This window comes from Salvelinus namaycush, chromosome 36 (genome assembly GCF_016432855.1).
Source record: "Salvelinus namaycush isolate Seneca chromosome 36, SaNama_1.0, whole genome shotgun sequence".
In the NCBI taxonomy this organism is placed as follows: Eukaryota; Metazoa; Chordata; class Actinopteri; order Salmoniformes; family Salmonidae; genus Salvelinus; species Salvelinus namaycush.
This window is the reverse complement of record NC_052342.1, coordinates 12,701,155-12,716,401: the sequence shown is the minus strand read 5'-3', so window position 1 is coordinate 12,716,401 and position 15,247 is coordinate 12,701,155. Positions and strand designations below refer to the sequence as shown.

General features: G+C 41.7%; 1 protein-coding gene across 1 annotated transcript in view; it reads left to right on the top strand.

Annotated features, from left to right (window-relative positions):
• The first annotated feature begins 5,193 nt into the window (after nt 1–5,193).
• Nucleotides 5,194–15,247, top strand: part of LOC120030235 (multiple PDZ domain protein-like) — a 60,817-nt gene continuing 50,763 nt past the window's right edge. Inside the window, 7 exon segments of the mRNA XM_038975582.1 lie at nt 5,194–5,197; nt 7,647–7,813; nt 12,141–12,302; nt 12,760–12,899; nt 13,769–13,982; nt 14,527–14,655; nt 15,020–15,103. Coding sequence (XP_038831510.1) covers nt 5,194–5,197; nt 7,647–7,813; nt 12,141–12,302; nt 12,760–12,899; nt 13,769–13,982; nt 14,527–14,655; nt 15,020–15,103 — 900 coding nt within the window.

Sequence of the window (15,247 nt, the reverse complement as noted above, 5' to 3'; positions counted from 1 at the left end):
TAGAAAATAGTCAAAATAAAGAAAAACCCTTGAATGAGTAGGTGTGTTCGAACTTTGACTGGTACTCTATATCATTAATTTATTCGTCCAAAAATGACTGTAGCAACAGCAGATTTCCCCTTTAAGGAGTTATTTCTTAATGATTGAGATCACTGACTTTATTGATAGGCATACGCACTGAAGTATATTGAGAAACTATTCTGCATCAACTTGAATAGGTTTCAGGACCCCTACGCTGTGAGTAATCAGAATAACACAGGAGATCAGAACTTCACAATGTGAAGGACAGATGGAAAGATAAAGATGTGTTATCTATGTTTTGACAAATAGTATGGTATATACCCTTGTTTATCATTCTTGCCAGCGACCATTTCTTCAAGCATTGATGTTACCTGCAACATTGTGAAAGCCTGTGTTAAGTTACATTGCATTGCATTGCATGTTCTGCCTACGCCCCCAATACCCATTATACTTTTTATGCATGGTATTTGAATGTATGTGTAGCGTGGTTCATTCTGCGTTGTGTGTTTTTAATTAGGACGCTGCCACAACTGATGGTCTGCTCGTTGAAATCTTTTTATTTGCCCTGCACACGAAGAGACAACACACACGTTACCCTTGGTGCAGTCACAGCTCTCCGGCACCTTGCTAGCCGAGGGTCAGGCAAAAGAGCGCCAAAAGGAATTAACAGGTGCTGCGTGCACACACTCGCTGCACAACAGCATATACAAGTAAAACTATACAGAACATAATTCTGACAAAATAAAAGACATACCTGCACACGAAGAGACAACACACACGTTACCCTTGGTGCAGTCACAGCTCTCCGGCACCTGCGCGAGCACATGGACACTCACTCAACCACTGTCACAAGTACTCAGAAGTTACAACAGATACCCCAGTCAGTGAGCTCTGTGAAACTTGTTAACATAAATTCCTACACTGTCCACACTATAACAAACGTATGGTTGCAAAACAGTACATTGTATAACCTTATGACGGTTTTATATTAAACAGTTTCGGAGCCAAGGACAACATACCTTGCTAGCCGAGGGTCAGGCAAAAGAGAACGATAAAGTGGTATGGGAATACAGATAACCCGCGATGGGCCAAACCAAAATATACAAAACTTTTACAATCACTTGTATGTACAATATTGGTATGAAAAAGTGTTTGTACACCAAATAAAAACATTAGCTATGCAGCTGTAATTAAATAAAAAAATACACTGAATTATTATTATTATTATCAGATTATTAACATCCCCTCTTGACCTGGCCTATTTGACTTGGTCCTTGTGTGCAATTTGGTGCGTAATCTAGGGGAACAACATCACACTGCTACATATGCAATAGCAGACATGCCTTTTGCAATACCCATGATTATAAAAATAGACCCCCTTATAAAATTGCCCAATGCATATGAAATAAATCCCCAATCAAGTCTGTCTGAGTGCAATACTTGAGATGATTGAGATGCAGAACAGCAGGCTGCACTTTAGGCCTAGTTGTCATGGTATCCACCAAGCGGCGCCTGTGACTTCCCAATAAACTTCCACCGTCTCTCCCATAGCTGGTCTCGATCTCAACTCTCGGTGACGCTGTTGCTGCAAATGTCTATAGAATATCGAGTTACAATACGCCCCATCTTTAAGCCCAGTCTATGCGCCGTTAGCCGGAGTACAACAGGACACGTCCTGTGTAAGCCGCCAGCAAAGGGTCAACGCCTGTGTAAGTTTCCTTCGTTCCTATAATACTCCTTTCAATGCATTTGGCAAGATAAAAGTTATTAAGCGTTTCGGATACATACGTAACGCTGAATTCCGAGTTTGGATTTTGAGCAACAGTGTTGCTATTGTAAAGGCTACGTTATCTGACGCTCGCGCGGTCAATGTTTCCAACGACATCTGTATTTTCTCTCCCATAGCCTATATTATATGTTTATAGTTTTCTCCGAATGTTTCAAGCACTTGGGCGGTTTCATTACGTTGTCACAACGGTATACAACTTCTTTGGCGTCTCTGATAATGTCGAATACCTGTTGATTCAGTATCCTGAAGAAGAGATGGAGAAGGAGGGGGAGTTGAGAAAAGCGGATTGTATTCGTTGCCTTCTGTTGCCGAGGCGAGGCTAGATTTAAAATAATACTATGTAAACGTATAAACAGACAGTGCTGACACTTGTACAAACACATTTCAGTTAGTTAAATATGCCTTGAGTGAGCGGTGAACGAAAACTATGCTATAGTGGTGTTATGGATCCATAGTTAGAACTATCCCAGCTAGCACATAACGTTTCTTAGAGCTTGGTAAGAGCCAGTGGCGTGTATTGATGGAGGCCATGGGAAGCCAGGCTTCCCCCAAAAAATTACCAAGAAAAAAAACCCATACAATTTATCTTTCATCTCTGTGTTTTCATACTTCTCCTTAAATTCACAAGAGGCTGAATCTATCTCTCCAGAGAAAGTATCTGAGCGAGCGAAACAGCACCTCTCTGTCTCTGTGTGTAGCCCATGAGATTGTTGCCGCCCGTAGCATTGCATGCAAGTGTAGCCAGAGAGCATTTGTCCACCCATGATTAAAAGAAACTATAATATAATAGCCAATCAGCTTTGAGCTAAACTGAGTGAGCTCAACTGTGAATGGTCCTGGCACACCAAAAAAAAGGGTCAAGGGAAGCCTGTTTTGGATTTGGCTTCGGCTTCACACCAATCACATCACATCTAGAGCAAACATCAAATGATATGCAACAAATCTAGTTTTTTTCTCTTGTTGTGTTGTTTTCCTTCGGTGGATAGCTAGCTAAAATCGGCCCTTTCCTAAATTAGCCATGGATGGAGTTAGGGATTTTGACTTGTGGATTTTACTTAATTCTCCGTACTGGCCAATAATTATAACGGCAATTCTGATCCAACCATAAATTCCTACTTTGTGCCCCTGAAAGGATGTAGGTGTAGTAGGCTTATGTTGACCCAGCTCATCGTTGCCCATGAAACAAAGTTAGGCTAGCGAGCAAGTATTTTAGCCAGGTAGCCTATGACAACAAAAACTAAAAGTGTATTGTATGACTGAGTCATAGACCATTTCGTACAACTAGGGTGAGTCAACATGTTTCTATTTGCATTAACACACACAGAAATTAGAACCATGGACAGCCAAATAATATTTAGCTTACATTGATTGGACTAAATAGTTTTTGGTGTCTTTTAGTTGTCACTGTATTAGACTAAGCATGGGTGATTTGATGATGCAGAAATGGTGCTGGAATAGTGGATGCAGCTTCTGTTTTCTTTGTAACTTGTGGTTACTCTCCATGGTTCTAAATAGTGGTTTAGTAGTCCGAAAATGTCAGAAACATTCACCCAGAAACATTCACCCTAAAGGCATTTCATTACTTTAACAGAACCTTGATAAACAATGATCATCTGTGGGAATTTCAATACTTCAGCATAACATTTTCTGCAGGTTTCCTCATGGTTACATTTAGTCATGTTCTAAGAACATTAAGAAAACGTTACATAAAAAACCATAAGAAGACATTAGTAACGTTGTAAGAATGTTATTTAAAACCGATACATTCTGTTCTCAGCGTCAACAAAACTCTATTCTCGATCTTGTTAAGTGTGTTCAGGTGTGTTGGCCACGCCCACTAATTTGCCACACCTTATCTTAATGAGTGCTTGTTTCCTTTGAAATTTTCGCTTAAGTTCTCAGAACGTTTTTGTTTTACCGGTCAGGAAACATATGGCTTCGTTCCCAGAACCAATTGGAAACCAAAAACGTATGTTCCCACAACTACAAAGAAACCAAATTTGTTAGCTGGGATCCCTAGAAAAAAAACTTCAAGAAACCATTATCCTATTGACTAGTCAATCTGTTTGTCCAAACCAAATGATAGGCCCTAAATAAAGCTTTAAGTTGTTTCTATTTTGGTTTCAAACTCGTTTTTATATTGGGTGACAAAAAGGGCTATTGTCTGTAAGTTTATAGACATTTGCTGTAAATATAGCCTACAGATAGGCATATAGGCTATTCTATGGCTGATAATGCCATGAGAATCGGCTATTCAGCATATGCACCTGCACCTAATGATTGAGCTAATATAAGATTTAAGAAAATTAAATAATTAAGATCCTCCCCATACCACTTCTCATTGATAATGGATAAATGCAATTAAAGAAACCGTTTTCTATCAATGTGCTTGCATGGTATGACTGGAGTGGGTATGACAAGGTTACAGAGCAGTTAGTAAGACAATTTACTGTATTCCAACTAAATATGCAAAATTTAACATCCAGGTATTTGTACATTATTGTACCTTTTGATGTATAAAAAATGTCCCAATATAAAAGGAAGACATTTCATTCACATTAGAACATTGACTTCATCTGCATCACTTAACCTTTCAGTTTTAAAAGCATCACTGTGCCTTGGTATAGTAACACACAACTAATTTCTTAATGTATTAGTGGATACTTGATATACAGTAACTGAGATGTGATATGGCTATTGATTCGGGTACTGAGCATAGAAGCAGAACACCTGCCTGTTTGGCCTAACATGCATAGTAAATGACTTTGCCAAGGCCAAACAGATGACTGGCGGTGACATACATGTCACAAAGCCATTGCCAATGTCAGTTAAGGCCCCAGGAATGGCAATTGGCAGATGTTAATCCCTGAATAAGAGCATTACTCAAATACAAAGGCCCCATCAACCTGCATGTGCCTAGTAATGACCTACTTCTTCTAGTAGTATTGTAGCACCTGCACGAAACCTTTGTTTTGTAGTGTAGCAGCTCTCATCTTTAGCATAACAAAAACAAATTCAGCATACAAATCTGTATTTTATATTATGTCCTGTGAAGTATGACAATTCAGAGAGTAGGCTGCTGAGATGTTTTAATTGTCGGGCAGTCTTTAAGAACACACTCGTCAGAGTGGACATGGATATAAACACTGAATGACTAAGTAGCCTATGTGATAATGATTGACAAAAGTAGCATTGCAACAACACTCGTAATGGTTTCATGTTGATGTCATATTCATTTGGTCAAAGGTCAAATAGGGGGTGCTTATATGGAGGGTGTGTAACACATATGTATTTTTTGCAGGCCTTGACTACGTGAAGAGTAACACTCATCGGTTGATAGGCAGCTATCCCATCTACCAGGAATAAAAGACATGATTGAGACAATGGGTAAGTGATCAGTCAATGTGTGTTAGAAAAGTGTTGATTGCTAGTGTTGTCAGTTATGTCCAAGGTCTCACAACATGAAAACAGGGAGAGGTGATAATGTTTTGATGAAGAGAGTGAATTAGATTGATGTTATTATTTATTTAGATAATGTTGCTCCCCATCTCCCATCCAAACATAAAAAAATCCGGACTAGGCCTCAGTTATTGTAAAATCACCCTATTTCTCGAACAAACACAGACCCTGAGGAGAATCCTTGTTATGCACGCCTGAACACTCCGCTACGAAAACAACAACAAAGTACCCCGGACGGTACAAGCCGTTAACAGAGAAATGTGTCTGTCGAGACTCTCGTGTTATTGGTTTGTTTACTGTCTCTGCACAAAGAGGTGGGCTAGCTCTCAGAACAAACAGTGCTTTGGAACTCGTGCACACCCTATTAGGTGTTAGTCACAGTCCGCGGGCTTTGGAAATTGCCCCGTCAAACCCATCCTTGGCTAACAAGCCGCTTTGAGGAGGCGAGAAGAGCTTATGCAGGGTCGAGCAAGCAAACTGTGGAGGACCTTTTTTCTCCGGTTGCCCAGTCCGGACCTGTGCGTCTTTCGGCCGAGCGAAAGCTAACAGCAAATCATTGTTATTCTGAAAGAGAACATCATGTTGAATGGAAGTTAAGCTAAGCCTCAGGGTGGTCTCTCTCGCCCCCCCCCCCCCCCCCATGAATCATTCACATAGTGCTTCACACATTAGCAAGCACGTTTGGTGCTGTGTGTCAACAGGATGTGTTACTACTTACAGTAGATAAGACTTTAGAAGTCAATTGTAGGATAGACTTCACATTCCTTCAACACTGGGCCCCTCAGGGTTGTATACTTAGTCACCTCCTGTACTCCCTTTCACCCACAAATGCGTGGCCCGCACATGATTCCAACACCATCAAGTTTGCTGACGACACAATGGTAATGAGACAGCCTACAGGGAGGAGGTCAGAGACTTAGCAGTGTGGTGCCTGGACAACAACCTCTCCCTCAACATCAGTAAGACCAAGGAGCTGATTGTGGACTACAGGAGAAAGAGGGGAGAGCACGCTCCCATCCACATCGCTGTAGTGGAGCTGGTCGAGAGCTTCACATTCGTTGGCCTCCACAACACTAAGGACTTAACATGGTTTACACGCACCCTCACATTAGTGAAGAGGGCACGGCAGCCACTCTTGCCCCTCAGGCGACTGAAACGATTTGGCGTGGGTCCTCGGATCCTCCAAAACGTTATACAGCTGCGCAATCGAGAGCATCTTGACTGGCTGTATCACCGCTTGGTATTGCAAATGCACCACCCTGGACCGCAAAGCGCTACAGAGAGTGGTGCAGACAGTCTAGTACGGGCTGAGCTCTTTGCCATCCAGGACCTCTATATCAGGTGGTGTCAGGGGAAGGTGTGAAAAATGGCCAAAAAATTCAGCCACCCTAGCCATGTTCACTCTGCTACCGTCTGGCAAATGGTACTGAAGCATTGGCTCTCGGAACAACAGGCTCTGAGACAGCTTCTACCCCCAAGCCATAAAACTGCTAAATAGCCAGACTGCTAAATAGCCAATGAATGGTACCCAAACTATCTTGCAGTGACCCTACGCACACTCATTAGACTATATATACACACCATATATGTATTATTTCATAGTTTTGATGTCTTCACTATTATTCTACAATGTAGAAAATAGTAAAAATAAAGAAAAACCCTTGAATGAGTAGGTCTGTCCAAACTTTTGAGTGATACTGTACACTTTCAAACTCATCCTATGCTGCCTGCTGCTACTCTGTTCTCTATTTATTCGTATTATTGTTTATCCTGATGCTTAGTCACTTTACCCTGCCTTCATGTACTTTTCTACCTCAAATACCTTGTACCCCTGCACATTGATCTGGTACTGGTATATTGCTCAATTTTTTGTGTATTTTGTTTCCCTTGTGTTACAATTTTGTATTATTATTGTATATTTGGTAAGCAGTTGAGGCTGCTGAGTGGAGGACGGCTCATAATAATGCCTGGAATGGAGCAAATGGAATGGCATCAAACACATGGAAACCATGTGTTTAATGTATTTGATACCATTCTGCTCTAGCCATTACCACAGGTCCGTCCTCCCCAATTAAGGTGCCACCAACCTCCTGTGTTGGGAAGGGCTCGTAAACAAGCATTTCACAGTAAAGTCTACACCTGTTGTATTCGGTGCATGTGAAATAAATACGTTTTGATATCTCAGCAATCCATCCTAAATAAAGATGTCAAAGGGGGCATGTCAGCCTCCTATCTAGCTGTACTCAACTTCTAAACAATTTCAAAACACTTGCGTTGACCACCCTGCATGTTCATACTGATAGCTATCCCTCTCTTCCACTCTTCTCCACGTGGCTGCCTCCCCATGCGGTCACTGGACTATGCAACGCTTTTGCAGATACCCAGCGTGCCTTGCAGGCAGTGGAGCGTCTCCAGGCCAAGCTGAAGGACCGGGGGGAGGTCCCCACCGAGGAGAAGCTCAGCCTGCTCAAGTCTGTTCTCCAGAGCCCCCTGTTCCACCAGATCCTTGCCCTGCAGAAGTCTGTCCAGCTCCTCAAAGACCAGGTGGGTAAGATCAGGTTTCTCTTGGGTGTTGGGATGTAGGATCACTAAGTTAGTCAGCTAACTTTGATGAACAATATCAAATATACAGTGCCTTCAGAAAGTATTCACACCCCTTGACTTTTTCCACATTTTGTTGCGTTACAGCCTGAATGTAAAATATACTGAACAAAAATATGAATGCAACATGTTGGTCCCATATTTCATGAACTGAAATAACATTTTCCATAGGCTCAAAAAGCTTATATCTCTTACATTTTGTGCACACATTTGTTTTCATCCCTGTTAGTATTTCTCCTTTGCCAAGATAATCCATCCACCTGACAGGTGTGGCATGTCAAGAAGCTGAGTAAACGGCATGATCATTACACAGGTGCACCTTGTGCTGGGGACAATAAAAGGCCGCTCTATAATGTGCAGTTTTGTCACACAATGCAATGCCACAGATGTCTCAAGTTTTGAGGGAGCGAGCAATTGGCATACTGACTGCAGGAATGTCCACCAGACCTGTTGCCAGAGAATTTAATGTTCATTTCTCTACCATAAACCGCCTTAGAGAATTTGGTAGTATGTCCAACCGCAGACCACATGTAACCACGTCAGCCCAGGATCTCCACATCCAACTTCTTCACCTGCGGTATCGTCTGAGAGCAGTCACCCGGACAGCTGATGAAACTGAGGAGTATTTCTGTCTGTAATATAGCCCTTTTGTGGGGTAAAACAAATTTTGTTTGGCCTGGCTCCCCAGTGGGTGGGCCTCTGCCTTCCCAGGCCCAGCCTTGTGAAATCCATAGATTAGGTGCTAATAAATATATTTCAATTGACTGATTTCCTTAAATGAACTGTAACTCAGTAATATCGTAAAAATTATTGCTTGTTGCGTTTATATTTTTGTTCAGTATAGTTTAATTTGAGATTTTTTGTCGCTGGCCTACACACAATACCCCATAATGTCACAGTTGAAGCCTAATTAAGTTCAGGAGTAAAATTGTGCTTAACAAGTCACATAACATCACATAATAAGTTGCATGGACTCACTCTGTGTGCATTAATTGTGTTTAACATAATTTTTGAACGACTACGTCATCTCTGTACCCCACACATACAATTATCTGTAAGGTCCCTCAGTCAAGCAGTGAATTTCAGACACAGATTCAACCACAAAGACTAGGTAGGTTTACTAATGCCTCGCAAAGAAGGGCACCTATTGGTAGATGGGTAAAATAAAAGCAGACATTGAATATCCCTTTTGAGCTTGGTGAAGTTATTAATTACACTTTGGATGGTGTATCAATACACCCAGTCACTACAAAGATACAGGCGTCGTTCCTAACTCAGTTGCCGGAGAGGAAGGAAACCGCTCAGGGATTTCACCATGAGACCAATGGTGACTTTAAAATAGCTACAGAGTGTAATGGCTGTGATAGGAAAAAACTGAGGATGGATCAACAACATTGTAGTTACTCCACAATACTAACCTAATTGACAGAGTGAAAAGTGTAGGAAAAAATTAGGCAAAGCAATTTACTTTTTCGGTTCAGCCTGCTTTCCATCAAACACTGGGAGATGAATTCACCTTTCAGCAGGACAATAAGCTAAAACACAAGGCCAAATTTGCACTGGAGTTGCTTACCAAAAAAAAAAACTTTACACTTGCAAACTTTGCTGGAGTTGTTAGCTGGCTAATTGTTTTCGTCTTGGATGTTTTGTTTACTATTGCAACCTTTTGATGGCAAATTTATTTTACAATTCCACATAGGCTAGCTAGTTGCTAAGGGTCGACTTTTCCAGAGAAGTTTTTGCACTGCAAGACTGCGATCAAGCAGAAAACGGCACTATTCTTGCACCACAGTATATTGTCTAGCTATGTAAATTAGAATTTCATTTTACTGCTGTTACGTTCATAGCTGACTTGTAAATTGTTATTTTATTATACAGCAGCCTACATGCTTTTTGTAACTAAAATAGGCCTACTGGTTGAAATGGATCAAAGGGCCCTGCAGCTGCTTATGAACTCTCAGGTAGCCTGGACTCTAGAGCATGTTATGACGTCTTGCCTCATTTTGTTTTGTTGACCCGACAAACCTCTAAGCAGTCTATGGACAAGGTATGACAGCAATCCATGCTTTGGTTGTTTTTTGTACTTTGAGTGAACTATCCCTTTAAGAATGAGGGTTAGGGTAGCCATCACTCTAACCCTTACAGGGCGTCATACACATGACCCAATAAAGTAAACATAGACTTAACCTCAACCCATCTCTGGTTCCAACTCCCTAACTTGTCTTTAAGTTTTTGTCCACATTGTAGATAAATGTGTTAATGGCATAGCTTCAGACTCAGGATTGACCATGTATGGTCTTTGCTACGACAGTATTATTATGTCAGGTAGCAGTAATTTATTTCATTCTAACTACCAATTTCAATCTTGATTTGGTCTGCATTGAATCCAATTGAATTATTAGGGCTCCAGACAGATTTAGCTTTTTTTTCTTCTCAAATCATGTATTACTGTGGTCATATTGCAGTCCGAGTTCATCTGGGCACTTTTAATAAGGTTACATAAGCAGACAATACCAGGAAAAGCCAAAAGGCCTCCTCGGCTTATCCAGGGCCCATGAGAAATGTAGATTTGTTTTTGCCCAAGAAAGAGCTCTGGTTAGGTCACTGTGGGAAGGGGCCAGGGTGAGTGCTTGAGACAGAAAATATGTGAGCTATGCAGTGGGAGGCAGGGGGGCTGCTACATCTTTTATTTTTTTCAACCCTGAAGGAATTCAGATTATAAAATCCTTGCAGGCATTTTTTTGTGCGCCAGTGCTTTATAGCTTATTTCAGCAGTGTCACATAACTTAGCACAATGTAGCAATCCAGTCCACACCGTATAGCATGAGTAACTGTGTGTGGCATGCTAAACTATTGCTCTTCCACCCTAATGTTTTCAAGCTAAAATACATGAGTAATGGAGTCTATGTTTATAGATAAAGTGAATCAAAGAAAACATGAAATAATGTAAATTCAATTTAGAGGAACAGAGATTAAGCTGAGATTTTGCAATACAAATAGACTTTCTGGTTTCCTTAGGCGAAACCAATTTGTAGGAAAGCTGTAGTTAGTGTTTTTGTTGTCAGTCAATGCCTAGACCCACACATAGTCTGTCTGTCTACTCCTGCCAGTAGCGCCTAGCACTGTCAGTGTCGCTATGGCGACGGGGCCTGCTCGCAGAAGAGAGAGGCTGCCGCCGTGTGAAGTGGGGCAGAAACAATTTCTTAAATGTGCAAGAACCAAACTGGAACTTTAATCCTCTTAGCCCGGCTGGCTAACAAAGCTTGTGTATGGGACAGCAACTTGAGCGCTACGCTAACTTAGCCGAGCCTGCAGGGTTTTTCTCTTTACAAAGGCTAAAACCTCACCATATGCTACTGGCTGGATGACATGTCAGCTAGTGTGTCAAAAATGCTTCTTCAATATGCTAAGCACACAAGCACAAGTTCAAAAGGGCAACCGAAGCCGAGGATGCTATATTTCAAACAAAGTGCTCATGAAGCAATGCGCTAGTCCTTTTGGATCACATTCAAACGAATCATAAACAAACATTAGAGCCAAAAAGCAAATGAGATTCAAAAACATAGTTTTACACATTGTCTAATTCATGTAATCCATTAGTCACAAAACCACAGTGGTTGCAGCCCATTTATTGAGTAGCATATCAAGGCATCCAGATGGCTATGATGGAAAGAGTCATTGTTGGATCAGCTGAAAGGCTATTATCTCTGAAGGATTAGACTGCTATAGATCCAGCTAATCATGGTTGGGTAACGAGCTGGCCTGCCTCTCCCGCTCCTAGACTTAGTTTGATTTAGGGAATTCACGAAATTAGCCTTTGTTTATTTTAACAGCAGTGATGGCAGGTTTTTGGTTAGAACTTGATGGGATCGGCTTGTGTGGCCTTATTTGGGATATTAGTGATACTCACTGCAATGCATGTGCGTAACAATGTGACAAGTAAACATGGTTTGTGTTGATATATTCAAAAATAAAGCCGTAATTTTGTGGATTAAGTCTGTTTCTTGCGAGATGTATAATTCCTACCATCACAACATTGAATATATTTGATTTCAAATAATTGGTTATAGTGTTTGTGATCATGTCTCTCTAACTTCAATCAAACAACTGCCACAAATTCAATAAACAGCACTTCAAACTATATCAGCCAACAGCTTTTAGCAGCTGCTCTTATAAACAATACTGAGTTTACACAGTTTGCCAAAATGTTGCAAAACCTAGAATTCTTAAATGCAACACTTGTTGACTGTATTTCCATTGATGGTTTCAGGGTGGTGTCACATCAACACTTAGCGGTGACCTGAGTGAATGCTACACATCAGCCCAGGCCAATGGTGGCCATCTTGCCTACCCAGAAGCCTCCACTAGTACACAGGTCAATGGGAAGCAATCGCCTGAGGATTTTGAGCACATCATTCGCTCCATGGCTCAGGTAAAGACATGTTTGGATAAAAAGCAAGCATTTCATACATTTTGAGTTATTTAATCACAACAATTAACTTTATTTTAGATACACATATATTAAGAGGTACATATTTCATTATGGTTGATTGTTTTTGTTTCATATGTGACTGGACTTTTGCACAAATGCTGTTGGTGGTACAATTTCTCTACATCCCTAGACTGTAAAAAATGTATTATCTCCAGAAATGGATCTTGATAATCACAAGCAAGACTGGTTACACTCCCGGTCAATCTAGCTAAATATTCAAAGACATTCAAAGACAAGTGCGCACTACACTACACTACGCTGTGTTCAGTGTACATTCTTGAGTGACTTCGGAGGAGAGTGTGTGACTTTGCTGCTACTGTGAGAGGGGGGTAAGGAGGAGGGCTAACGTGGAGTGTGTGATGTATATGGGTACATTTGTGTGTGTGTGTGTCTCTAGGGGCGCTACGTGACGCACATGGAGCTGGTGAAGCCACTGTCTGGGGGTCTGGGCTTCAGCGTGATTGGCCTGAGGAGCGAAAATCGCGGGGAGCTGGGCATCTTCGTCCAGGAGATCCAGCCCGGGAGCGTGGCCCACTGGTATGGGAAAGTTAACAAGGGTCATCCCCAGCAGATAAGTCTGGTTGAAATGACATCATTAGAACCAGAAACCCAGTTTTGCCTACTGGGTCAACCGTTGATTATCTAATGTGTTAGTGATGGGCTGGAACAAAATGCATGCCCACCCTGTGGCGGACAAATCTGGTTGTAATGAAGTCATGAAACCAGAAACCCAGTTTTTGCACATTCAACAGTTGATTATCTGATGTGTTAGTACTGGTCTGGAACAAAAGCCTGCCCACCCTGCATCTCCCCAAGACCATAGTTGGTGACTACTGTCTTTTTCAACCTGCATCTTTTCAACAGCGAGATTATCCGCAGTTCTAAGCCTTACAGCCCATTAGATAATCAACTATTCAATAATGAATTTAGTTGCACTGAGGCCGCATCCTAATGAACTATGTTTGACCTCGAGTCATCAATGAAAACTTAACAATATAAGTATTTAAAGGGATAGTTCACCCAAAATTACATATTGGAAAAAACTACTCAAAAGTTACCACTTACAGCTGCAATATGTCACTTTTTGGGCGACCTGACCTAATTCACTTAGAAATGTGTGTTATAGATCTGTCATTCTCATTGAAAGAAAGTTTAAGAAGCAGTAGATCTGTTCTATCTGCGCTATGTCTATGCTTCAATATTTGCGATTATGAAAAATATATTTCACAGCAGTTTAGATGCTACAATAATTCTCTACACTATACTTGCTTGTTTTGTCACATAAATTAAGTGAACTATTAGAATTGTAGCAACCAGGATGCCATACTGTCATTTTGGTGAACTATCCCTTTAATTGATGTCTTGTGGGAATATTTTTTATCATGAGAATCCTCCTGTTCCCACAGCGATGGGAAGCTGAAGGAGTCAGACCAGATCTTGGCCATCAACGGTCAACCCCTGGACCAGACAGTGACCCACCAGCAGGCCATAGGCATCCTGCAGAGAGCGTCTGAGTGCGTGCAGCTCACCATAGCCAGAGGACCCATCCCTCAGCTGGCCAGCCCCGTGGTGTCCCGTACCCCCTCCGCTGCCAGCACCCTGTCTGCCCACTCCAGTGCGGTGAGGGGAGTGCACACACAGAAGCTTGTGGAAGCATACACGTATATAAACACATTAGCGCACACACACACACACACAAACATGAGCATACTCACATTCTGTATACACACACAAACTATAGTGTCTCACATTCCCGGGGGAGCTAGCGTAAGGCTTGACCTCTCTAGCGTGATGAGGAACACAGACACAAAAGCACCCCTTATACACAGACGGTTGTATAACGTTAGTTCACTGGGGCACACACACACACAGCAATATTCAAATTCCTTCTTTGAGCACTTAACATATTCCTTCTCGCTCCTTGTGGCACAAAGAGCCTCAACGGTGTATCTCTATCACCCTGTTCTGTGTAGTTTTCTTTGCATCCTCCCAGGTGGTTCCTGGAATGATGTTTCTTCATTTCCTCTTCATTAGTCCTAGTTGTTCTCCTTGGACGGCATACCTCTCTTTTACCGTGAGGGTTACACCCTATATATAGTAACCTTTCTGTAGTGAATGTTTTGAGATCCTTATCTGACGCTCCACTCTCTGGGTCCCTCCTTAGGCCTACTGGAATCATGTGGAGACCATGGAGCTGGTCAACGACGGGACAGGCCTGGGCTTTGGCATTGTGGGAGGAAAGACCACCGGTGTCATTGTCAAAACCATCCTGCCTGGAGGCATCGCTGATCAGGTGACTTCAATGTCATGGATGCACCACACATTGGTATTTAGAGGATTTGCCAGCAGGAACCAACTGGGCAAAAATAGTTTTAATCAATGTTTTTTTACACGTTATTTCAACAACAACAAAAAATCCATGTGATGACGTTGAATTAACGTGGAAAACTGATTGGATTTGCAAGAAGTCCTCAGCGTAAGGATTTCCCTAAATCCAATGTCAGGGTGACATTTTTGGTTGAATTCACGTTAGTTGACATCTCAACCAAGTTCTTATAAAAAATAAATGTTGAACTGACATCTGTGCCCAGTGGGGAATCTTGGTTTTTGTAAGCCATACCTACTAGTAATAACCAACTTTCATACCTTGTACTTAGGATGGGCATCTGCGCAGTGGGGACCACATCCTCAAGATTGGGGACACTGACCTATATGGCATGGGAAGTGAGCAGGTGGCTCAGGTACTGAGTTTTGTATTGAATTGACTACTGATAATGAGACTTGTCTGAGACTTTTAGACATATGACATTGAGTCTTGACAAAAACTTCTCAATTTTATCCCCATTGTCCTGCTTTTTCCATGGTTCTATACAGTATAGCCCTAA